This window comes from Bombus vancouverensis, chromosome 6 (genome assembly GCF_051014615.1).
Source record: "Bombus vancouverensis nearcticus chromosome 6, iyBomVanc1_principal, whole genome shotgun sequence".
In the NCBI taxonomy this organism is placed as follows: domain Eukaryota; kingdom Metazoa; phylum Arthropoda; class Insecta; order Hymenoptera; family Apidae; genus Bombus; species Bombus vancouverensis.
Genome location: NC_134916.1, coordinates 1,383,177 through 1,409,870, shown reverse-complemented (window position 1 = coordinate 1,409,870; position 26,694 = coordinate 1,383,177). Strand labels below are relative to the sequence as shown.

Below are 26,694 nucleotides of genomic sequence, written 5' to 3'. Positions count from 1 at the left end.
CTTTGGCTCAGTTTTTCCATGGTAAAAAGAGACGTAAAGCATAGATTCAATTTTATTACTCCAATTCAGGATACCGCTCGAATTCCGGATAAGTTAAGGTAGGCCATGATTCGCATTGAATCGTAAGGACGAGATTCCCCGGCACTACTTTCTTCTTCTTATTCCAGAACTCGCAGTGCCGGATCTCTTCCTACCTCTTTTTTTGTAATACCGCGACGACGATGACGACGACCTATCACTCTCACCGTCTCAATACGAGATCCAGTTTCGCTGCTCGATCTCGTCTCGAGGAATATCAAGACGCCATTTACGGAAGGCGATACGCGTGCATTCAAATCTCTGGGATGGTGACGAATTCTCCATGCGTGTTATTTTATTCGAGCAAAAATCCCAAACAACCCCGTAACTTGGATTTCTATTTATTTATCATTCTGGTCGTTTTTACATATAGTTTTGTTTTTCTTTTTTCAAATTTTGCTTTCGAGCGAGCAGATTTTAAATGAAACGACATGTTTGGATATTACCGCGAATAAGAGGCTACATTGTGTATATGTACTTATGTACTTATGTATATGTTCTCATTGTAAACAAAAATAGGTGGTTTTGTATAACAAAGAGACGAAAATTAGGATGATAACGGCTATTACTGAAATAATAAGGATGATTGGTCGTTACGCTTTACGAAGTAGCTTAAATGAGATTAATTAACGTTAAAATTTATTGATATCATCATGTACAATATTGAATATTGAACCATAAACTCGATTGAATTTGTTATCACAATGTTAGTTTTATGTCATGTTTAAGTTACAAAGCTAGAGTTCACAAGAAAATTTAATAGAAAATTAATATTAGATATTTAAAATAAATAGTTAAACCTAATCGTCAAACGAAATTTACAAAATGTTTGCTAGATATAAATCGCGATATATTTCGTGAATAAAAGATACTAAGATATTAGATACTAAGAACCTAGAACTTGTTTTGAAAGCGACAACTTTATCACGACACGAAGTTGAAAGCGCATTGTGTGATTCACCACACATGGTGTATTGTTCTAGTCGCGTGGTTTTCAATTTTAGCAGCACTGTGATAGATAAAGTAGAAATATTCAAATCAATCGTGCTAGTTTCAACAGAGAGTCAGTGATAAACGTCGGTTATTAATCGCTATTTCCAAGAAAATTGCGTTTCGTATAGATCGATGATATTAAACCATTATTACGTAGAATTTTGATGCAAAAATGCCGTGATTTTAAACAATTTAAATTTTCTGATAATACAATACACTTTGTCAAATATTTGTTTCGATGAATTTTCTAATTAATTACTTTGTAATAACCTTCATTTAAATTATGTTAATCACCATAATTATGTAGGAAATAATCTTCATAAAACGAATTATTATATAGTTGTAACAAAGACATTATTCGGTGAGTAATGTTTACATAACCGGCAATTATGATTTAAATTTCTAAAAATATTCAATAGGAAATTATCTCAGGTTATTTAATAGGAACGAAAGAATGGTCAAAGTAATGCTATACACATACGTCTCATATCGAGTATTATTTCTAGCGACTCATAAAGCTCACAATGAAAGTATCAGACTTAATGAAGCAAATATTTAATATTAGAGAGCATACAATAATTGGAGCACTACTATTGTTCGTCTTATAGCAGTCTTCGTTGTGAGTGTTCATAGATAAATTTCATAAGCTTCGGGATAGTATTTAAAAATCTAGCTGTGCTCTTCGAAACGTATCGCTATTCGCATATTCTGGTTGAATTTAAGCGATTGATCAGATTATACTAGCAATAGATACTGTCAGAAATTTTTAAATGAAAAATTTATGAATGGATAAAAATCGTGATAGTGTATTTACGGCGCTGATATAAACCAAAAATAATCATCGATCTTTATCGTCAAAATTTTTACCTTTTATTATCGTGTTCGTATATGTTCGTATTAATGGAATTATCAGAGTTAAATATACATTCTTCCAAAGGATTTATATAACCCTATTACGTATGTATATCGTTAGATACTTAAGCTTGATTACAACAATAAAGAAGGAAACATTTATGAAGTATTTCAAACTTTAAATAGATTCCACTAGCTGTTATTTTATAATTATTTAACACAAGTAAATGTAGTCGTAAATGTAGCCATAAATGTAGTTTCTTTCTAATGTAATCGTAACATTATTTTTAGAAGATTATAGAAAGAGTAATGCATACACGGTTGAATAATTCAAAAAAAGATGTTTATACAACGTATTTTTCTTGAATTTTTACAATCTTGAGATACCTTTTCGTTCTAAAATACTTTCCTTAGATTTTCATTTTACGATTACGACGGTTACGACGCGTTTAAGAACACGAGAAATAAAATGAAATCGCCAAAGACAAAACACGTAGATACGTGCTAACTTTGCTCCCTGCACATTTAATTCCTATCATCGGCTTGGTTGGCAACGTCAATTTGCAGAGCGCTCGTCGACGTGCAAACAGAGAGAGACCTACTCGCTTTTATCATATCTTGTTTCCATGCGACAATAAATTTGCACCTCGTGCTAAAATCACGCAGCTATCTCCGCTTTTCATCCTCAAAGAGAATATTAAACGCGTTCAGCTTGAGATTCTTATTGTAACGTCAACGCACGCTTTCAAATATTTTCTCATGTTCGGGAAAACGCAAGAGAGATGACGCATCAAGTTGTTCGATATTTTTCTAACCAACAACGTGTCTACGTTAACGTATTTCTATTAAATTAAATTTCAACACATACAAATATATTTATATATTAACATTGAAAAGAATCGCACCCCAAATAAAAATGTCGAGTCCAATTTAACATACATTATTAATTAATATATTGCATACATAAAGCGTAAATAATGATTTAACTTAACGTAGCTGTATTTCTCGTAAATATATGTGCTTTACGTTCATGTATATTTAGTAGAGTGAAAACGAGTATAATATAAACTTTAATTTGCGGTACATTTCATTTAAAATGCGAGTAACGGACAATATGATTAGAAAGTAACGAGGAGAAATTACTATAGCAAGAATAAATTCTAATTTGTTGCTTTCTATCTCATTGAAGAACAATTCGCGTTCTTTCGACACCATTAGGTGCGTAATAAACCACCCCGATTACTAAGCAAATATGTCAATTTATTAGTTGTTCAAGGAATGATATTATTGGGGATGTTCAATAAAGATCTGGACAGTTACCATTCATCGTTCTATTACACGAAATTCGTACGACTGAGGAATTGAGGTATCCCAAGGAACTCAGTCATAAGGAACGTCGGACTCTGAATTATTCATGCGACAGGACAGCAGTCGACAGGTTTTCCAAGTGAAAATCCGAAGGTGTGAGTCATCGGTGCATTCCGAATTTCCCAGTCGTGTTTTAAAGGAATTCCAAAGCTGTGGCATATAAAGGTGGGAGTGCGGATATATGACAATGCGTTTATTTAGATACATAGAACAGTTCCAGGACATCTTAGAAGAGAAAGTGCAATGACCTAAACTGAGAGATGATCTCACATGTTGCAGGGATGACCACCGCGAGAGCAAGTGTATATATTTCATTGGTGAACCACGTAACAATTCGCGGAAATGCAGCCGCTAAAGTTTGGTGATAATATATTACGGCAGTTATTACGTTGGTGAACTCTTGTTGTTTCTGTTGTACTCTGTGTGGTTAGGTAAAAGATTACATTTACCGTAGATTAATAGGAATTTCAAAGTAATACTCACAGTGGACAGCTAGCTTCTTTTAGCGATGCGTCATTGATGATACAATCGGAAAAGGAATAACTGAAAATATTTCTACTATATCTCGCAATTTTTTTTATTAAATAACATATTTTGAGTAAAATTAGGATGTTATTGGCATGCGAATTTATGGTAGTACACTCTTATGTCAGTTTTACGTAAAACGGCAACGTCAGATAAAGTCGAAAAGCAAGTTTCAGCAAGTCGTTTCTACTAGAAAGTTAAGATGCTCGTTTGGTACGTTTACGAGCTCGTTAGGTGGATTCATCTGTTGATAAGACTTGTCCAAATACAGTTGGCTCGAACGACCTCCAAGGTCGCATTCCTCGGTGTCTTAACGTTTCTGATATTCCTTTCAGACATGGTCTATAGCGTATTGTAAAAACCACATTATTTGTTGTTGCATCCGTTTGGTTTGCCAAAAAAATTTATAAAGTCTAATTAATATCTTTTGAATTTATTACACAGGCATACGTTAAGGAATTTTATCGGAAGATGAGCGAAAAATATTTTATTTTGCGCTTGAATTAGAACATAATTTCTATGCTCCCATTTTCCATAATACATGCGTAAGATTATACGTGTTATGAGAAGACTCGTGGTACGCAAAGGTACGCAAATATTTGCTTGCACGAGCACGATATCAACCCCTTCCAAACAAACCGTAGAAACAATTCGCACGATTTGCACGCTAACGCGCGTCTCGGTTTTATCGCTGTGAGTGTCATATTATCCTATGGCATATTTCTCAAATACCGTTTTGAGTTTAAAAGATGGCTCTGGAAAAACGGATAGTGTCACTTGTTGTAATTCTTCGATTACGAAACTGCACAGTATGTAAATTGTTATGTAAATTTTGTACGCGTAGAGTTGTTTCGTGCATTCGTCGAATGTTCGTAGAATGTAAATACTACAAGATGGTTTTCAATTGAACACTTTCCTTTTCGCGCGAATCACGACGGATTAATTTGGGACATCGGACAGATTGGTAAACAATCTATAACTACAAAGAGAACAGAGGACAATCGCTAAAACCTTCGCCCACGTCTTTTCGTCACAAGCTGCTTATTAAATACCTACGCTGCTTGTTTTATCGGTTTCTCGAAGAGCATTCGCATACGTATTCCAGTCTTTCATCGACGTTCGTCGAAATCAAACGAACTTTGACTTTTCTCGTGGTGATGAAAAAACGATTTTTAGAAAAATCGCTCCAAAACATTTATAGATATATGATTCAAGAATGTGTATAATGCAACGCTTTTATTCATCTTCGTGCATAAGTAAGTCCGTAAAGATGTGTTATCTTCAACTCCGTATTAGCGATTTATCGTTGCGCGACTTTCATTTTCAATAATCGTGATCGTTTCATCCGTGATCGGCGGAGGATTAATCGAACGGTAATTTCTTTGATTCCGATCACGGATGAAAAGTCACGACAATCGACGGAACGAAGCAAGACGATCACGTATAGATTAATAGATCGCTCGCGTAGGTATATACCGTCACACCAGGTTACCACGTAACACCGAGTCATTGGATATTCATTGAGTATCACGAAGGCCGATAATGATAATCCGTTGGAAGAATGTTGTGGTTGTGGACACCACAGTTATGCAAGACAACTAACCACATGACAATTTGTTCTCCGTTGGTCACCCGTTACTGTCAGTATCGGTGATATGTTCTTGGCATAAGATGATCACGGAAGCGACGGAGCTCCGTAAAAGTATGTCTACTGTTAGATTCAATGCTAGAAAAATAACATAGCCTATGTCTTTATGCTCTAAACTCAGGATGGCTGGAGCTGACTCGTGCATTTATTATCTCCGTATTCGATAATTTTGATCTGGTGTCTTTCGCACGACGCAGCGTGAACTTTACGGTCTGCTTTATTAATTATTCGTTTTATATCCGCGTAAAAGATGACGCATGAGGTCCAACACACACACAGAGTAATATAGACCAAAGTTGTACATCAAAAATATACAATGTGCACGTAACTAACAGCGAAGCTCTAGTGCATCGTGCTCGCGGAAGTCGTGAGATCACGCACGCTGCGCAAGAATTTTATTTGAACTTCGAGAAGAGGAAAGTGGAAGACATTAAAATAGGAATGTGTATATGACAAATTTTCAAAAAAGCTTGAAAGGGATGTACTTTTTCTGATAACAATAAAAAATATGTGGTAATTATATTTTTGAAACTTTAATTAATAGATAATATACGGAGATAAAATATACGTGATTTGTTACTTCTAACGTTGAGAAATATGTATAAAGACGATAATTTCTACTTCTGGCGCATCTTTTATGTTAGGACCGATGCGATATATCTTCAATTTTAACTTATATCGTTAAATGAAATCAGTTATGTGTTGTGAAAAGCATCAAATAGGGGATATATAATGCATGGGATAAATATAGTTCGATTTTTACAACAGAAATATTACGAATCTTCTACTTCAAAATTATATGCGGAGATTTTAAGGCCTTGCTTATACAGAGTGCGGGCATACAAGTGACGACAAGGCGGAAGAAAACAAGTCAAGCTTATAAACTTATATGAAATAAGCCATACAGCAACTGGGCGGCGACGCTGAGAAGCCGAGCGATAACCGATTTCTGTCGCACTGCTTTCGTTATTATATATGTTATTTTAAAAGATATCCAAGCGGCAAATACATAGATGGTAACAATAAATACGGAGAATTATTTTGATATCGAGCCTTTAATAACTGTGGTGTAATGTAGATCGATTTTATGGCAAGATAAACATAAAGATTATAGAATTATGTCTATGACAGGGAAAATATGGAAAGAAGAAAATAAGGGCGACATGATTTTGTCGCCCGTCTGTATGTTCATATGCAACTCAATGTTGCTGCCGCAGATGCCAATTTTATCGCTTTCCGTATAATCACGGCCTAATACAAGCGCCGCTCCACGGCAAGATTCTCCATTTCGACGTCGTAAAATTTGAAACTCCCACTTTCCTTCCTCTTGTTCAGACAACTTATTTCATCACGAAGTAAAAGCTACAGCGTAGTGTCACCGACACAGTTATGAGAGCAGACAGTAAAAGCTAGTTCAATCTGCCGAAAGATTGTTAACATAGCTAGCCGGCAGAGCAAGAAGTATTTTCGAGGAAGTTTTCTTGTCACGAAACATTCTCTAACCCCTGCTCGTATTGATTCTGTTTGCTAAAATCTTTTAGTCTTACACAGAAAATGACCGCCAAAATAATGTACTTTCTCAAAATTATCCCTCTTATAGAAAATTAACAAACGATTCGAAGTAATTATTACAAAAAATTTCAACCAAGAAAAAGTATAAAAAAATTCTCGATACTTTTTTCATCTATTATACACACATGTATCTGCTTGTACCGCTCCCCTCGAATTCACTTCTCGAACGATCAAATAAACTACTCTTAAATTTCCAAGAAAATATAGTCACAAGTTGATGTAACGTGTCTAATTGGCACAGTTTTTGATACGACTGATACACACCAGTCACTGGGTCAACGTTCGTTTCTTATTAGCGACAATTAACACTCGTACATAAAAACATTTATCTGTGACGTCACTATCATTATACGCGGAACAATCGTACGTACAGCAATTTCTTCGACGAGACTACACCAAAAATCGTCGGGTCGGAATTCGAGAAAATTAGTAATATCCACATTTCGCAATTATTCATAATAACATTGGATAATCCATTTCGTAAGTAAATGTTACTTATGAAACGACCAATAATAATCGAACATCATAGCTTGTTAGCCTATATAGCCATAATTTATACTTTATTCGCGTTCCTAATCTAGCATTCACATTTTCCTCCAATTTTTTGCAACTACTATATCCCGTAATTAGCAGCCGCGTTATCGATAATTAATATCCATGTAACAAGGACACGAAGGAACTGAATTTCCGCAACGCGCTCTTCGCAGAAATTGACAGCGGAAAGGAAAGTAAATTTTTCGTTAAAAGATATTGCTGACCCAACGTGAAAGTCTCTAGTAAGAGATATTCGAATTATAGTCGAATGATATTAAATGATATACCAACGTGGAATAATGATCATAGTATGTTTTATGAGCGATTGATTCTGTAGGATATTGTGGCGAATTTTATCGATCAAAAGTTGAAAATTATCTGATTGCTCTTTTATATTTCCCAAGCAAATTCAAAGATTTTTCTAGGAATTCCTCATACTTTAACAAAATTTCTGAAAATGGCAGGTTCCTCTATTTGATCAAAAATTACGATCTCGCTGCAAGACGAACGAAGACCTACGAATCAAGATGCAATACAGTTTCTGGAAGTTTACAGCTAGACTATTTAATTGTAATCCAAGGAGATGAAATGATGAAATACTAGGCAGAAAGATACGATCCGAATGACATTTCCTTCCGCGTGCGAGCAAAATGCGAGCTCATACGGGCTTTCGTATGGATAAATCAGCGTTAAAATGAAGTCAAGGCATTTAATTATTATCTGTAGAATAAACCGTTCTACCCCAAATATCGTTGAATTTGTTAAATCCAGCCTGATGACCGTTGCTACGACACCGTAGTTATTTGTACTTGGATTAAAGATCAAAATACTTTGTCAGTTATATTGTTTCTTCCTACGCAAATCGATCAATACAGAATGCGCTTAAACGTTTTACCTAAAATACAGCAACATCCACTAAAACGAAACAACGGTCTATTAACGCTCTTATTTCACAAGGAAAGTCTACCTCCTACATCACATCGTGACAATCAGTCACAACCCTTTTCTTTCACCGCATTCCTCGCATGCAGCTCCAAATTTAACTCCTCTGAAACACGTTTTCGTTCGACTCACTACCAGTCTCGGTAACGTCAAACACGTGAAATCATCGATCCCGAAGAAGAAATCCGTTGGCGATTCGAGTCGCGCGATTTACGCGAAATTACAGCAAACCGCGTCGTTAAGGCTCATTAGGTGGTAAAAAGTAAAAAGCGTCGGGCAGCGTGCGAATGCGTGCGACGCGTCGCAAGCGGAATATCTACATAGCGCAAAAACTGCAGGAACGCGGCCGTCCTTAAACCAAGCACGTTCGTGTCGCGATCCATCCGGTATTTCTGGTAATTTCTCCAGAACAATATAAAGGGCAGGCAAAAAGGCCCGGCGGCCACTTGCACCGTGCGCGGCTCTGCCTCTCTGACAGATACGAGTTTATTTACAGAAACGATTTTACTGCGACGCACGACGACGAGACCGCGTCAGGTATAGGTCGCATGGCCGCCCGCGTCCGGTTCTCCGCATATAGAACATCCGCTCCGCGACGCAGCGCGCACACACGTGCTCCCACACAACAAGATGCGCTTTCATGCGCTCGTTGCTCACGCGCGCACGTTCTACCTACTTTCAATACGCTTGCCATATCGCAGCTACGACTTTTGCTCGGCGTGCTGCTAATACTGCTAGTATCGCCGCTCATGATTGAACTGCGGATGCTTAGACCCTTTATATATATCAACTTATACAAATAAGATATGAAATATGTTTACGAATGTATGTGTAATAAACGAATATGAATAAAGAGAGAGACAAGCTACAATTAACTTGTTAATTGCGAAGTTTATTTTCATAAATCTCTTATGGGTGCGCAGATAAAATCAAGCAATGAGAAGTATACACATTGAACGCAAGGCAAATGCTCCTATTATAAATTTTACGAAAAAAGTAGAGCAAAACGTGGAAGGATTACATTTTTATTCGATAAAAAATTAACTCAATTCATTGTTGAAAAAACTTAATAATTTTCCAGAAATAATAAAATTCGTAAACAAGAAAAAGTAAAGAAAAAAATTGAAGAAATTCAATTGATTTTAGTGTGATATTTTTCAAAGCAAGGTACCACACAAAGTGGCATTTCAGAGGTCAGGCACCAGTAGCATGACCCCTTACAGATTCCATTTTTTACATAGACGACGCATGTTCGAAGTGAATTTGCTTTTGATGGCATAGCTGGTATAAAACGCAAAACAATTCGAGGAACAGCCGATATGCGCATCAAAAAGAATAATCAAATAATCAAATTTTTTTTATAAAATACATAGTAGGTTTACTGGAATTATAAAGGGAGCATACCATTAAATATCATTTATATTACTTTGTATTAAAATTTTGAGTTTTTACAGTAAATTGTGATTTTTTATTTTATCACGGCTATATCAACCCCGCCGAAATAAAGTTTTGGTTTGACATGTATATTCGTCGAACGCAATTAACTGGTTAAGCCTGTTTAAATTATCTTCAAATTGCCATCCTGTTTTGTATTTCTTGAAAACCAAAATGACTTCAAACTATTGATTTAGATTCAGCGAAGGATGTGCTTACTCGTGGAAAGGTGTGTCGAGTGCAGAATTAAACGTGATTGTGGTTTGGATTTTGAGAGTGTAGATTCTGGATGTGCACGAAGTCTACGTGTATTTGGGAAACATTCACATCACTTGACTCTACAATCTCGGGACAAAGTACGATATCTTTTTAAAAGCAATTTGAAATGTGGATAAAGTAAATAATTTACACGTATATCAATCATTTTATTAATTACATTCACGCTTTACTCTTGCTTTTCAAATACTTACACCATGTTATACGTACATGTTTTATATATTCTATAAATCTAATGTACATGTCTTTGTCGTAAAATTTTCGCTTATTACCACGTACATATATTTAAACGCAGACTGCATCATGGCAATCAAGCATGTAGCGTATGGAAGATTCGTCATATGTAATCAATTCTGCTGAATATGGCAACCACCTAATAAGGAATTCATTGGACGTTGTCATTGACGAAGACGTTGCTATATCGAGATATTCCACCTTGATAGTACTCTCGATTACCTTTTCAGCAATTCGCGTAATAGAATATACAAAGACAGTCAAATGATGATTTTTATGAGAATTATTTTTAACATTCGTGACAACGTTGGCTTTTTATACTCAATTTTCTTTATTTAAGAATAATTCTTTACATCGTATACCACAGGTGAAATTACCTACTCTATAATTTAAGTTCCGTTTTCACTTTATATGCCCTTTAATTTTAACATTATTTAAAATTAGTATAATTGTTGTTACAAGTCGTTTTTAATGAATTTCGTTTTGATATAGATCTGTTCTTCAGATTATTTTTTATCTTATTGTTAAGTATTCCCCTTTGTTTCATAATTCGATTAATGTACATAACACTTAACTAATCCTGTTGCTTTCATGTTAATTCTCCGTGGTTAATATTCATTTCGCCTGTAGTTCATCTTCTATTGACAAAGAGGTTTTTTTGGTTAATGATGATATCAAGTTCAAGTCCGAACTTCAACTTGAAAATATCAATCAATTCGGTAAGTAGGCATTGTTCGGTTAAAAACTACGGAAATAAATATATATTTCGTTTAACGTGTTTGCTGAGTACATAGTACTGTCAACCTGTTCTCGAGGTCCCGAAAAATTTCAGACGCAATTCAAAAATATATTTATATGTCGGAAAGGTCATCGGGGCCTCCCTTTTGGAATATTGGGGAAACTCAAATACCCTAATCCAGACTTTTACTATAGCTACACTTAAATAATAAAACTAAGAAATAGTTGTGCTTAAGGTTTCTGGCTTGGGCTCGGAGTGACACAACGGATCACTGAACGTAGCCACGGGAGGGACGTGTACGTAACAGAGGTATGGAATAATTATATAGCCCTCCTTAAAAAGAAAGATTGACCCGAGAGGTAGGGAGAGGACTATATAGGGGCAGTTCCACTTGGACATACATAGAGTCTATTCCGAGGAGTACTACTTGCACTTTGAGTGACATCAGGATCGTGTATCACATCACATTCGTCGTCCCATTGGCCGTGGATTCGTTATCGAACCTGAGGCCACTGTGATTCGTGTCTAATCACCGCGATTACCCGATAACATTGTAATACTTACGATTGTGATAATAAACATTACTGCTATTGTATGACAACCATGGCTAATCCTAGCGAAAGTTCCTTAAATGTCCCTAACCCTATTCCTGACGTCAACCCGACATTAGAAGTGAGATCAATGCACCGATTATAACAGAAGAATATACGAAACCGACCAGAAGAAAACCGACCAGCCGCATCGTCGAAGGTGTCTTGTTTCAAGTGTCACGAGGAGTCACTCTTATTGCGGATCGACTCGCGAAATTGCAAAAGCGAGATACTTTATTGGTCTGGACATGACCAGCGGCTGTCACCAAATCCCTGTTCATCCTAATTCTACGGAGTACGCAACGTTTGTTACCCCGACGGACAATACGAGTGTGTAACGATGCCGTTTGGATTGAAAAATCTCCGTTTTTCAGAGGGACATTCTCAAGGTCTTGGGCGACCTCGCTCATTCGTACGTTGTTGTCTATTTGAATGAGGTTTTAATTATTGCCAACTCGATAGATCAAGCTCTAGAAAGATTGTACATTGTACTAAATATCCTCGTAAATGCCGGATTTTCTTTTAATTTCTCTAAATGCTCTTTTCTAAAGACATCGGTGCTTTATCTTGGATACGTAATTCATAACGGAGAAGTTCGCCCCAACCCGGGTAAAATACAAGCCTTGAGTTTTTTACCTGAAACAACGACCGTCACACAGCATAGGCAGTTCATAGATTTAGTTTCTTACTTCCGAAAATTCGTCTCTAAATTTTCACAGGTTATGAAACCTCTATATACGCATACTTCCTGGAACAAAAACATAACTTGGACAGATAAACACAAAAAGATGGGGCAAAAGGTAATTTCCGTCCTGACTGGTGCTTTGGTGTTAATGATATTTGACCCTAATTATCCGATAGAATTACATGCTGACGCTAGTTCGGATGGATATGGGGTTATTTTAATGCATATGATTGAAGGTAGAAATAGAGTAGTAGAATATTACAGTAAATGAACTAGCCCCGCCGAATCTATCGTATCATTCCTATGAACTAGAGACGTTAGCAGTTGTGAACGCCGTTAAACGTTAAACGTTAAACGTTTTCGCCACTATTTACATGGACGAGAATTTCTTGTTGTTATTGATTGTAATTCCTTGAGGGCATCTAGTAATAAGGTGAATTTAAATGACAGGGTTACAGTTGGTGGGCTTACTTACAAACTTTTAATTTTGACATTATGTATCGAGAAGGTAAACGAATGGGACAGGTAGATTTCTTTTCGCGGAATCCCAGAGACACAACAGGCAAGTTAAGTAGTAAGAGTGATTTGAAAGAATGTTATTGTTTCGGTCGATGCTTTTACTAAATTTGTATACCTGCATCATGCTCGTAAAATAGATTCCCTTAGTATTTTATTCGGCGCCCCCTACCGGATAATAGCGGATCAAGGAAGATCTTTACGGGTAAAGAATTCCAGGATTTCTGTCAAGGTAAACTTATTAGACTCCACTTAATAACAACCGGTGCTAGTGGAGTTAATGGGCAGGTAGAACGTATTATGGGCACGCTTAAAAATATATTTACAACAGTAGAAACGACCGGACGGTCATTGCAAGATGCGATTGGGGAAATACAATTGGCTTTGAATTGCACCTCCAACCGCGTTACTAAATCGAGCCCATTGGAACTACTAATCGGTAGAACAGCAAGACCATGCGACTTGTCGCTACCCGATAACATCGAGGAAAAAGAAATAGACATCTCCGATGTAAGACGACAGGGAATAAAAGGAATAGAAACTAGCGCTAGATACGATAAAGATAGGTTTGACAAAACTAAAGCTAAAGTGGTTAGGTTTAATCCCGGTGATTTTGTATTACGCAAAAATGAGGAAAGAAATCAGACTAAATTAGATCCAAAATTTAAGGGTCCATTTGTAATAGCAGAAATTTTGGAGGGAGATGGGTATATTTTAAAAATATTAGACGGTAAACGATCGTATAAATAGAGTCACGATAGATTAAGAAAAATGCCAGATAGTTGTATTCCTGTTGAGTTGGATGTCTGTAGTGATAACGGGAACAGTAACCATGACGATATGAGTACTCCAATCTCGGAAGATCAGTAGCACTATAGCTATAACAGCTAGCGGAGCAAGTTCGCTCGCGTCTCGGAGCAACAGTGTAAAGAAGCTCAATGTGACCGTGTGATGGATTTCACATGTGTTCGGAGCGATAATGTAAGAAAGCTCAATGTGACCGTGTGATGGATTTCGCATGTGTTCGGAGCGACAGTGTAAGGAAGCTCAGTGAGGCCTTGTGATGTAGTTCACTTGCGTCTCGGGCCGACGGTGGAAGGAAGCTCAATGAGGCCTTGTGATGTGGTTCACTTGCGTCTCGGAGCGACGGTGTAAGAAAGCTCAGTGAGGCCTTGCGATGTAGATCACTTGCATCTCGGGGCGACAATGTGGTAAAGCTCAGTGAGACCGTGGAACGAAGCTCTATGTGCTCGTGCGACCTGGTAAAACGAGATTCATTTGGGTACGAAATCGAGAATGGTCCATCATGTTATTAAGATCCGACTGATAACTCACAGGAGCACCTTGATAACACAACTAGCACCTTGAATACTAATCATAATGCTACTAATTTTTGTTTTCTTTTATTCCTTTCGCTATCAAACCTCCGAACAAAGTTTTGTTGCTGAACTGGATCCTTGGCTTATTTGGACATTTAGTTAAATTGTAAATAACCTTAGTTGTATCGAGTCTAATGTTGTCAGGATGGCCGTGTCGGAGATGAAAGGACATCGGGACCTCCCTTTTGGAATATTGGGGAAACTCAAATACCCTAATCCAGACTTTTACTATAGCTACACTTAAGTAATAAAACTAAGAAAATGTTGTGCTCAAGGTTTCTGGCATGGGCTCGAAGTGACACAACGGATCACTGAACGTAGCCACGGGAGGGACGTGTACGTAACAGAGGTATGGAATAATTATATAGCCCTCCTTAAAAACAAAGATTGACCCGAGAGGTGGTGAGAGGACTATATAGGGGCAGTTCCACTTGGACATAGATAGAGTCTAATCCGAGCAGTACTACTTGCATTTTGAGTGACATCAGGATCGTGTATCATATCGCATTCGTCGTCCCGTTGGCCGTGGATTCGTTATCGAACCTGAGGCCACCGTGATTCGTGTCTAATCACCGCGATTACTCGATAACGTTGTAATACTTACGATTATGATAATAAACATTACCGCTATTGTATGACAACCATGGCTAATCCTAGCGAATAACGCCCCTAACCCTATTCTTGACGTCAACCCGACATATACAATGAGTGATAGGAATTTAATAATCATCGAAACCCTAAAAAATAATATTTCGATCTCGTAGAGTGCAGATATACAGTGATTTCAATGCTTCTTTTATATTCGAAGGGTTTTAACGTACGATAAATAATTATGTACTACTAAATATCATCGCACCACCTCTACACACCATAAATCATCCTCGAAAAAGAAACACCAATTAACTTCCAAATCTCTTGCAATTGACTAAACAAAATATCAACGTTATCTTCAAGCTTATCGTTACTGTGGAAATTCCATCGCTACATAAAATCAATCGATCTCTCAAGATCTCCGCAAGGTCGGTAAAAATGCTAACAACATCAAGCTTTATTGTGTTGGAATTTAATGGTCGATTTCCGGTCCGCGGCACTCGAGAACTGAGAGCTTGACGACGATAACGAAAGCAAGAACTCTGTTATATCAAGACCAAGAGTGGTATTATTTCATCGCGTAACACTTGTTTCGTGAGAACATTTCATGAGAGCAAGCAAAGCTACGATGCAAACGGCGTCTGCTAGGTTTCTTCTTCTTCGACTAGCTGTTGGTTACCGAAGTCTCCTTTCGCTGGACCAGCTCACTGCTCGCTTTTTGCTGCAGCCGTCTCCTTTTGCAGCTGAACGTGGAAGGCGACTGAAAGTGTCGCGCCTACGCGTTGTTGCCCCTCGATTAAATGTAAAACGTGAACCCGCATCGGCCTCACCACGATGAATCGCTTTTTTTCAACTTCCCAGCCTTCGTTCTAAGAAAGACACGAAGGTCGAATTATGGCTAATTAGCATGCCACGTGTTGAATGTATGGTATTTATGGTGACGTGAAGTTTTTTATGTGTAGATGTGGTGTCGATATGCGTATCTTCCGAAGTTAAGAAAGGCGAATTCATCCATAATTAATATATCCATAATATAAATGTTCATCCAAAGTGCCAGAACGAAGATAACAATGTTAAACTGACTATTGTTTCGTGAGGAGAATATTCTCCAAACATTTGTCAAGATTGCTTGTAGAATTATCTGTTTGGCAAACTACTTTCTCTCGTAAACGACATTATTAAGCGTGTTAACACCAGACTATGCTCATAGAGGCAACCTAGATTTAAGCGTATAACTACATCGTTATCTGCGAAAACTTAATTCATTTAAACTTAAGGTGCAATTCAAGAAAGTGACCGATGGAATTACTTAATTATTTGGTATTATACTACTGTCATGATGTTTCATGATGCTTCAAGATTAATTTATAATTTATTTATCAATTCACAAAATGTTTTCAACTATCCTTTTATAAAATTCGATACGAAGTAGTATAAATTATATAGAGTATAACATCTCGTTGGTATCGTTCAATCTATATTACAATCAGTTTATTATTCTTCTTGTTTCTATGCAATAAAATTTTCTTTGGTTTTTTAATAGGTTGTAAGAATTTTCAAATGCCATTGAAAGCTTTTACTATTACGATAAAAGAGATAAGATTGAAATAAAAAGAAATATAAAAAATAAAATTGAAATATTAGTGAGCAAATACATTACTTTATAATACATAGAATTACGCAAGTCCACAACTTTATTTCATACAAATGAACAGGTGTTTTATGCAAGAAGAAAAAGGTATTATTTAATTATCAACCTTCGAGGTTTGAAAATGTTGAAATATAACCGTCTTCGAAGAAGGGTCGCACTCGCACAGAAGGCCACATTCGCGTGACGGAATAATTTTGTCCTCGACTAAAATCACCTGCAAACGAGCAGGTGTATCCTTCGCGTATAGGAATTTGAAAAGTTTAACATTGAACCGAAGTTATACGGTATCTGTTCTGTACTAGATCCTGATAATAATTAAGACAGGAAATTGCGGCTCATAAAGTAAGTGCTTTACGATTATGATAGTTAGTATGTTTCTCGAACTCTCGCTGTTTAAGAATTAACTAACTAATTGTTCGACTATCAAAAGACAAAAACCATATGTTTAACATATAAAAATCATTAAAAGATTTTGAATGACAATTTCTAGCGTAGAACCGATAAAGACACGATTGTTTATTATTGCATCAGAAGAATTATGCGTTTCATGTGCTACTAATTATACATTCCTTCGCGATGAATGTACCTCGAAGCTCAGAGCAATTTTGTTTTTCTTTGACAATTTATGAGCGTATTTTTTTAACGCAACAGCACATGCAATAAGCTGATGTTTTTTAACGCAGTCAAATTTTTCTGGCTCCCCTTCTCCTTCTCTTGTTACTCGTAATCGGAAAAGAACGCGTATACCCGATTTCGTGGAAGACTTTTTTGATACGGATAACTATTCCTAGCGGTCTTGTTCTGTGTCACGTTTCAGTTGCTGTTATTTACAGATAGAACTCCCTCGAGTTCGTATTTCTAATGTCGAAAGCGTTCGTTAAATCGCGCGAAACGCGATAGTCAAGCTTTAGAATCAATCGCGTGTCTCTTGATTAATTCGATGAATTATTTTCCAAGATCTATTCCCTTTTCCGCGAAGAAATGAGGAGCTTTTTGGTTTGGGTTCGTATTAAAGTAAATTCGGAGGTAGCTCTTAATTCTTTTGATTCGTTCGTTTACATGAAAAAAGAGGTCAGCCAAGTTTAAAAGAGTTCTTTTCCGAATTCCGTCTATTCGGAAATAGTAAGGAATTAACTCGGACGATTAAAAATAGTACACTGTTGACTCTACGCAGAAAAACGTTTTAATGGAATGCACAGCTGTGTTTTCGACTTCCCTCTGAATTTCCCGATGTTTACACGTTTATACATGAAAAAGCGAATTGTATAAATGTTAGAGGAAATTTACTCTATCTATTATTATGGTTTTTCTTGAATTTGATTGGGTTACTTGTTACTTGAACGCATGAAAGACTACTTCTTCGTACGGTACAAAAATATAAAACAGTATATTTATAAATATAGTATATTAATATATAGATCGAATAAAGACATAGAAAATCCGACATCGATACATATATAAACATTTAATTTGCAAGAAGATCAGTACTACGTAGATTAAATTATTATGGACAGAAAATAAGAGCGATGACTTTATGACATTAGAAACGTATAACAGCTCGATAAATCAGCTTCTGAGAATTGTCAAAAAAAATAGTACGAAGCGTAGTTCTCATTGAACGTTGTAAATTGCGAATGGAATATAACGACCAACGACGTTATGAATTCTCACCGTGAGGAAGACTCGATGGAAACTGTCGTTCCAGTTGTCGACAAACTGCTACCGTTTATAGGGTTGTTCATCCCGTGCGAACGATCTTAACGAGTTGAAACAACTTTAATTAAGCGCATTACGCTAGGCCGTCCCATTGAACTTTGTCTGTCGTTGTCGTGCTCTGACACGAGGAAATAATGCCTTTCAGCTCGAATTACTACCGACTTACTGTTGAAGCACGTGTCCTATATACATATATCTATAAAAGAAATTTTTCACTTTTGACGAATCTAAAGAAAAATTCATTTAATTTTTGATTTGTATTCTATATTGAAATATTTCGTGTACTTCTCTTCGCCTTTTTGGACGTATGTATTATATCAAGAAATCGATGACGATCGTCAATTTGTTATATGAATATGCAACTATAGATTTAAGCTGGTTGAATTACGATCCTTGAATTTTATTGAGCGTTTATTAAAACTTTGCAGCTTTGCGTTGAAACAAGTTTCTCTAATCATAATCGCCGGCGAGTAAGACGGGAAGTCGTTTTATTCATGGTTTGTTTCCATTAATCTCGGCTGAAGATCCTTATAAATTTGAACATTACTCTACGATGACAAAGCAATATAATGTAACGTTTTATGAAACAGATACGTCATATATATTTGTCTTATTTATTGAAAAATTAATATACTTATATGTATAGTATGTACTATACCGTGCTGCCAACAGATTAATCTAAATATGATTGAAATATTAAAATAAGCGAATCTGTTATCCAGAAATGTAAAATTTTGAATATGTACATATATTAATGGTATAGCAAATTAGTTCTTAAAATTTTAATGTTTCAAGCATTTCGCCGATCTAGCTTTCAAGTATATATCAGGATAGCCTACAAGGTAAAAACCCCTCTTGAAAAATTTCAAGTACCCCGTGCTTCTAAACGAATATGTTAATCCTATTTAGATGCATTTATGGGGCGTTGTACATTATTATTTACAGAAACTACATATATATCCTAACATTACGTACGAATTATTATTGAACGTAGTACACAATTGCAATTTTTCTCTTTCCATTTCAAATCTCTCCCCTCTTCATTTTCTAACACATGCTCAGCCTGTAACTATTAACCACATGACCCAACACATTCATTTAAAAAGTTTCTATCCACTTTTAACTAACGTAATTACTTAATTTTTAATTCTTCTATAGTGTATATCTTTCCATTTGAAATAAAAGATAGAAAAGAACTTTAGTCGTAAAGCAGAAAATGACTATACCGTGAAATATCAACGTCAGATTACACAGGATCGTTTGTTGTCAGGACGTGGAAATTACGCAGACATCAGGATCACATTAAAAAGAAAAAGATCCTTTTTCACGTTCGTAGCACACGTTACACCTCCTCCGCGAGGTGTATACCCACTAATTTTTCATGACCCGTGACTCCGAGACGAGGAGAATGGGAAGAAAAAAGAAAAAAGAAAAAGAAGAAGAAGGAGAAGGAGAAGAAGAAGGGGACGTACAGAAAAAGAATTCCGACCATCCCGCGGCGACCGGTTTCCTCTCGTTCTTGCGTCCCTTCTTCATTTATTTTTCTCATCTCGCGCCGGTAAATCGATCTCATCCCTGTGTCTTCGATGAAATCAAATTCGTCGTACCGATTGTCACTGTACTTTTTAGCTTTGAGCGACTCTTGTAGAACATTTAAATCAATAAAACATTTAGTACGAAGAATTTGGAAATTTTATAATTTTTGTTACGTGCCACGAGAATGATCTTTTTCTAATACAATTGATGGTTTCAATTTAATTTGTTAATCTAATTATCCTTATTTTCTATACAATTTTAATTATTGTACGCATATCTCGCGTAATAAACCCATTGTCATCCCCACTATTTATACAAAAAAAGAGAGAAACAATTCTTTGATTTATAATTTTCCCTTATTCATCTTTGAACACCAATAAAATCGTCTTTAATCTTTTAATGTCCTCTGGAAAAGGTGTGTTTAAAAAGAATGTGTCGAAGCACCTGTTGAATGAAATTAATTTACTCGATGTTGCACTTTTACAAAGTCAGTTATAACATCACGAAAAGCCTAACGCAATAGAAATAATTAATTTTAACAGAGATTTTTCTGTATTTTTTCGATATAGGCATGGCAACCGCCGGTCTTGAGGTGCGCGAGGCTGGACGAGCGTTGCGAGTGCAAACGGAAGCGCCGCATCTCGTTTCCATGGGAAGCGGACGTTTGTCAACGGCGGTGACCCTACATCCTTTACCCGAAGGTAAGACTATATACGCTTGCCGGATGTTATAGCGAATTGAAGATGCTAACGGTGGTGTACCCGACTGCGGTAAATAGCGTCTATCCCTGTTCGAACTCGTAAAGGTGGCTTAAAGGTGACTCAAACTGATTTCGATGTGATCTAATGGATGGTTAAGTGTAGGTAGGATTTTGAATCTGACTTTCTGGGGGAAAATAATACTGTACGAAGTTTTCAGGGTAACACGGTTAACGGCTGATGTTATGAAATTCTTGAGAAAGTTATTGTTACTGCGGGACTCTTTATGAAAAAGAATGAATATATCTTATTGAATTTTTGGAAATTTGAAATTAGAAATGTGCTTCCTAACTTTATGAAATTTGACCGCATTCAAATCGATATTGACTTACTCTATAGCTCTTTCCGAATCAATTTTCTCTTTCGGAATAAATTTTCATTATTCTAAGGCGAAAAACGGGCAACTATCTACATCGATAAAACATAATATCACGAAACACATTCATTTACCGAGCATGAGAAAGAAAAAGTGGGTTTCTTTAGAGAATCAATTAAACGTATAATTTTTTACTTCGCTTGTATCTCGAAGACAATTAAGACAATAAGCATTTGCTAGATAACGCTGTATCCATAACAGGCAATGATTCATCAATTTTAATCCGTGATTCGAACATGGTAGTAATTCTGTCTGATAAAGCTTAATAATGCTATATAACTACGATCCAACGCGCTAGAACTTCCACTTTGTGTGTTACGCAAATGACGGTGGGGAGAATATCTCTGGGAAATGAAGTCTAGTTAATTTCTTCGAAGCGATTTTCTTGGAATTTTGTCGTCTCTACGTTTCCTCGTTGTCTATAATGGACTACATTAAGAAGTCGAAGGTATTCTGAGCGTACATACTCTTGGTAATTAGGAAATTCGAGGAAGAATTATTACGATGTGTACTATTCCGTATCTTTGTTTATAAATTATTCGTATAATTCATAAACCCATTTAAAAAGTTTTTTTAAACTTTAAGGACCATTAACGGTTATTCGTTTTATGGTGCTACATACATTAATTTTTATTTATTTAACACGTCATCACGAGTTTTATTAAAATGATTGATAAGCCTAATTTTTTCTTGTTTCTGTTCAAACCTTCTATCTTCCGATGCAGCGCGATTCCAGTAAATCGTATGTAATTATAAACACGCCTTTCAGACAGCATTTATAACATTTAGATAATCTATCAAACAAGGGGAAACCGAGATTCATCGATAAAACGGGGCCACGAGCGGCGGTACGATTCGCAATTGGATGGTAGTCGTACAATTAACTTGATAAAATTCATCTATGAATCCAGCTGATGGATCTATTTAGCACTGAAATAACCGAGACATACCGGGATTTCTCGCGTGGTAAAGGGCGACGGAGAATTTTTAGAAATACATCGAAGACGCGACAGGAAGCCGAGAGGTCCTCGACGTGCATCGATGTCGAAACCGGAAAAGAGTCGACCGAACACAAATATTTGCATTCACCGCACCGAACAGATCGAACGGGCCGAACCGTTTGGCCAATAATAATAAAGAATCGCGATTAGTAAAAGCAAGGTTCCTCGCGGAGGAAACTAAAATTTCGTAATCGGTTTTTGTAATTTCTCGAGCGGTGCCGATACGATCGGTTTTCCGCGGAAAGAATTCGAAGGAGAATAGAGTGATGTGTAACGATCATAACGTCGATGGAACGAGGTAACAATGACGCCGTGTCTGTAGTATTCGTGTTTTCCGCGGAGCGTGAGACTCTTCCTGTGCGATGAATGCACATGCATAATTCCATAGTTTGGATTTCTGAAGAATTGGTTTGCTTGGATGGTAACAGGATACAATGTTGTACGTACATGTATTATAAACATATCGCAAATCGAATTGCCAAACTTATGATTTAATTAGAGCCAATTAATGGACACGAAAAGTAACTTATTGGAGCGTCAAAGTAAATTAAATTCTACGTATCTCGAAACAAAAGTTCAACTATCAATAAATACAATCGTGTTGCATTTCCAATTCGACCTACTATCTAAATTTTGTCCCATTGAAAAAATCGTGCCGATCAAATATTTAACCGGTTCCTTCGAAGCTTCGCCAGTCGGAGTCGACGACGGTCGATATATCGATGTGAACACTACGATCCAAGATACTCCTTCTTTCTTTCTTTATTCGCCTATCGTGAAGCTCTTCGTCATTCCTATGCGTGCATTTTATGTCCGTGTACGTGCGTCCAATAAAATGACACTGTGTAAAAACGGTTGATAACCGCGCCAGAAAAAGTGTAACGCGGTGAGAAGTGTTTCTCTGTATGGCAGTTCGCCAACCGGAAACTTCTCTAAATCGATAAGAAAGCAATCTCGAGATAACAATAAATTAGTAGGAAGAAACAAAGGAATGTATCGATGAATTTACTTGACTTGTATTATTTTTCCTGTTTCTCCTTTGACGTAGAAAACGTGGAATTCATGGTATTGGTGCAATTTGGAATTCTTCGACTCGTGTGCGGTCCGCGTTCCTTGCATATATCTGTTGCTCGTTGTGTTTATTCGTTTTATCGCTATTGCGAGATTCTTGTAGAGCGGTAAGTTGTATCGTATTTGACGTTGAAATACCAAGGTATACTTTTGAGAGTTATAGGTTGGAATTTGACGTTTCCTTTTAACGAGGATTCGATTGCTTCTAGAATTTTCTTTTCTGGGGTTTTGTTTAATGCTGATTTCTTTGCAATCTTTTTTTGGAAATAGTAAAAGTTCTATTTCTTTTGACTGTCGTAATTAAATAGTAATTGCAGTTAAACGTAAACAACTTAACTACATTGTGTTCAGAAATCATCAACGTAAATCACGCAAGTATTTACACCTCACGTTTTGTACGCGGTTTCTTCGCGCAGCGAAGATTTCAGCAAACGTGTCAGAAATAAACCTTGCGCGAAGGAACGTATACCCAGAATTGAGGAAATTTTACTTTGCGTTTGCCAACACATTCGAACTTTTACGAAAGCACACGAATCTAAACAGCGCACTAATTCTACGACATCTACGGCATTTATAAACTTTACCAACTAAAACTTCCTCTATCACTTAATTACGCAATCCTTAACGTTTCTTTCTTAAAACCTCGTTATTCCATTCAAAAACTGCGAATTCGCCTGATATCAAAAGAACTTCCGTTCTTTTAGAAATGACCTCGAACGATCCAATTAACATAAAGATTCCACATTCGTTCCACTGCTATTCCTGCTCCTCGATCTCTGATCAGAAAACATAGAGTTGGTCTAACGCCTATCGCCTATCGTGCAATTAGTATCTAATTACATGGCAGTCGCGTAACAATGCATGAACTTGATATTCCTACCGTTTTGTGACAGCAAAACAAAGTAGGAAAAAGTGAATAGCACGCGGAGGAAGTAAACGTAAATGAAGAAAAGGAAGAAGATGATGACGATGACGAAGAATGTGAAGTAAAAGAACTAGAAGAAGAAGAAAAAGTCGAAGAGAGAAAAAATCGCAAGATAACGCGATGTTCGTGTACATTGACGCATATAAAATAGGTAAAGAAATATGAGAACGAAGTAAAAGTAGAGAAAAATGAAGAAATTGATGAAAGACGATGATGGCGATGAAGAAAAAGAAAAAGACGAAAGAGAAGGGTAGAAAAGATCATAAGGCAACGTGGTGCCCATGCACATTCACGCGTAGAAAGTGCGCGTGCGTAGCCGCGCACATGACGCCTCTGTACGCGGTATATAAATGGCGTAAAGGCGTTTACGCGGTCGAAGGGGAGTTGGAGAAGAGGACAGTAACCCACAAGGAACGTTCTGTCTCATAAGCGTGGTGCGTTGCACTTAAATATAGTCGGTGCATAGAGAGGCAGATAGAGAAAAGTTCACGCATACGTATATGCGTACGTACCGTTGCGGTGGAAGAAAGATAGAAAAAAAGTGTAAGAGAGAAGTCGAGAATGCAATATAAATTATTGCATGAGTCAATCCTCAAAGTGCCGTATATTTTCAGGCGACGCGACGTTCGTTCTTCTCGTCGTCCTATTATTCTCTTTTAGCGCAACGGGCTCCCTGCTTGTTTGGAAGTAGTACACTCACGGATTCGAACGGTCAACAGTATAATAGTATGTTCCTTTCGTGGGCTGTTTCCTACGTCGGAGACGTTTCTTAGATCTCTCGCTTAAGATTCGATAATAGGAAATCCCGTAAGATATTTTTGTTTCGTGTTATATCAAGCGAAGTTTTGTACGATGCAGAATGTAAAATGCAGAATAAGGTAGAAGTCGAGATTTCGATATTGCCCGAAAGAATTAAACCGTACAGGTTTGACTGATCAAGTGGATCGAACCTGCGAATTACCACGGTCGTCGATTATCAGAAACCAACATAATCACGCTAAATATCGCATTATTCGTTCCGGAGACGGAAACTTTATCGTCGATCGATACATTTCGCAGTCGCATTAACCTGATCCGCTGGATAGATATTAACAAAGACCCATTTACCTGTGGTACGGGCGACCTCGCGCGTAGAACAAAACGATTGTCAGGAATTAATCTCCCTGTTTCTCGTTTTCAGTCCGTAACTGTCCGACGTCATTGTTTGACCAGCTTTTAACACGTTCAACTAGGCTTGAGCCGCTGATGGTTTAAAGTGCTGTGTCGGCGCAAGACAGCGTGGTGCTTCAAAACAGAATTGTACGTTTTTAACACTTTGGACCGTGCGTCCTGTAACTGTGCTGCGTTAGTGTTGGTTTTGTACTACAGCTGGGAGAACAGTTAAAAACTCTGTTGACAGATGGAAACAAATTTCTTTTTTAAAACAGAAATACTCAAATTAGTGATAAAATTAACTTTCTTGCAATGGAATCCGAATAATGGTTTCGTAAAATGTATATGAATTCCGGAGAATGCAGTATACAAAGTTATGTAGAAAATACAACATAAAAAATGTGAAGCATCGAAATTCTTCGTTGGAAAAGTGAATATAAATACATATGTACTATGAAACACTATGAAACACTATGAAACACTACGAAACATTATAAAAATATGTATATGTAGTTATTATGAATAATATAAAAACACGTAGTTATTTATATAAATAAAGAGATTTTAAAGCATAAATTTCCACTATCAGATGGTTTTACAACGTTTATACGTATGGATAACGATATCATTTTCTTACTATGTTTGGGATTATGGCACATTAAAAGACAATTTGTCTTTCGTTATCTAAGAAGCAGCTTTATTTCTTCCAAGATAAAATGGATATAGCGTTCAGATAACGTGCAAGATAAACAAATTGTAGCTGAATTATTTATGAATATATAAAAAGAAGGAAAAATACACATTTGTAATTTAGCTTAAAAGTTTTAAACTTTTTCTTTTAATTTGCTTTTACATGAAAGTGTTGAGGAAATCCAAAGGTACTGACCGTTTTTTTTTCTTTTCTTTTTCCTTTTTCTTTTTTTCTTTTCTTTCCCCTTTTTCTTTTTTTTTCTTTTCGTTTTTTCTTTCTTCTTTTTGAAGGGTATATTTTCGAACATGCATAAAGTAAGTAGTAATCTATACTCAAACGAACTGGATAACCATCGTTCAATGTCGACCAAGGACACAGATAAAGAAAAAGCAACAAAAAAAGTTTTAGAAGTTACTCATTTTTACATCGTTAGGAATGTTAGATGTAGAAATTGATCACTTTCACTTACCAAAGCGCTTTTCCAAGCGAGTTTGGAACCAATTTTAAACCTATTACACTTACCTACATATTTCCCATCTCTCTAAGAAGCAAAGTAATCAATACGTATCCCGATGCGTGAACAACATAGGAATGCAACAGTTTCGCTAAGATATCGTAATGCCAGAATGCAAAAAGATCACGGTAAAGTTAAGCATGAGCTAACTTAGGCTGATCAAAATCGTGCCGAGTACAACACGTTCTCGCATCTGTTTTTTTTATTTTCGTTGGAATAGTATGCTGGAATAGTAGCTTCATTGAAATTTATAGTCGAAGTATATCGTGCTATAGACGAATCACAAAGAACTTTCTCCAACCCGGACAAAATTTCTGTCGAATTGTACGTAATGAAACTTTGAAATA

The 26,694-nt window shown here is 36.6% G+C and overlaps 1 protein-coding gene and 1 long non-coding RNA gene across 4 annotated transcripts in view; both read left to right on the top strand.

Annotated features, from left to right (window-relative positions):
- Window positions 1-26,694, top strand: part of LOC117161309 (uncharacterized) — a 61,950-nt gene that overhangs the window by 9,054 nt on the left and 26,202 nt on the right. Inside the window, exon 2 of the mRNA XM_033342744.2 lies at window positions 20,429-20,560. Coding sequence (XP_033198635.1) covers window positions 20,431-20,560 — 130 coding nt within the window. The 5' untranslated portion in view covers window positions 20,429-20,430. The remainder of the gene's footprint in view (window positions 1-20,428; window positions 20,561-26,694) is intronic.
- Window positions 23,695-25,963, top strand: LOC143302867 (uncharacterized). 3 transcript variants are annotated; one of them, XR_013058697.1, is made up of 3 exons: window positions 23,708-24,533; window positions 24,605-24,797; window positions 25,171-25,963. It is a non-coding gene; the product is annotated as an uncharacterized LOC143302867 (long non-coding RNA). The 3 variants fall into 3 exon arrangements; XR_013058696.1 differs by having other exon boundaries at window positions 23,725-24,533; window positions 24,605-24,716; XR_013058695.1 differs by lacking the exon at window positions 24,605-24,797 and having other exon boundaries at window positions 23,695-24,533.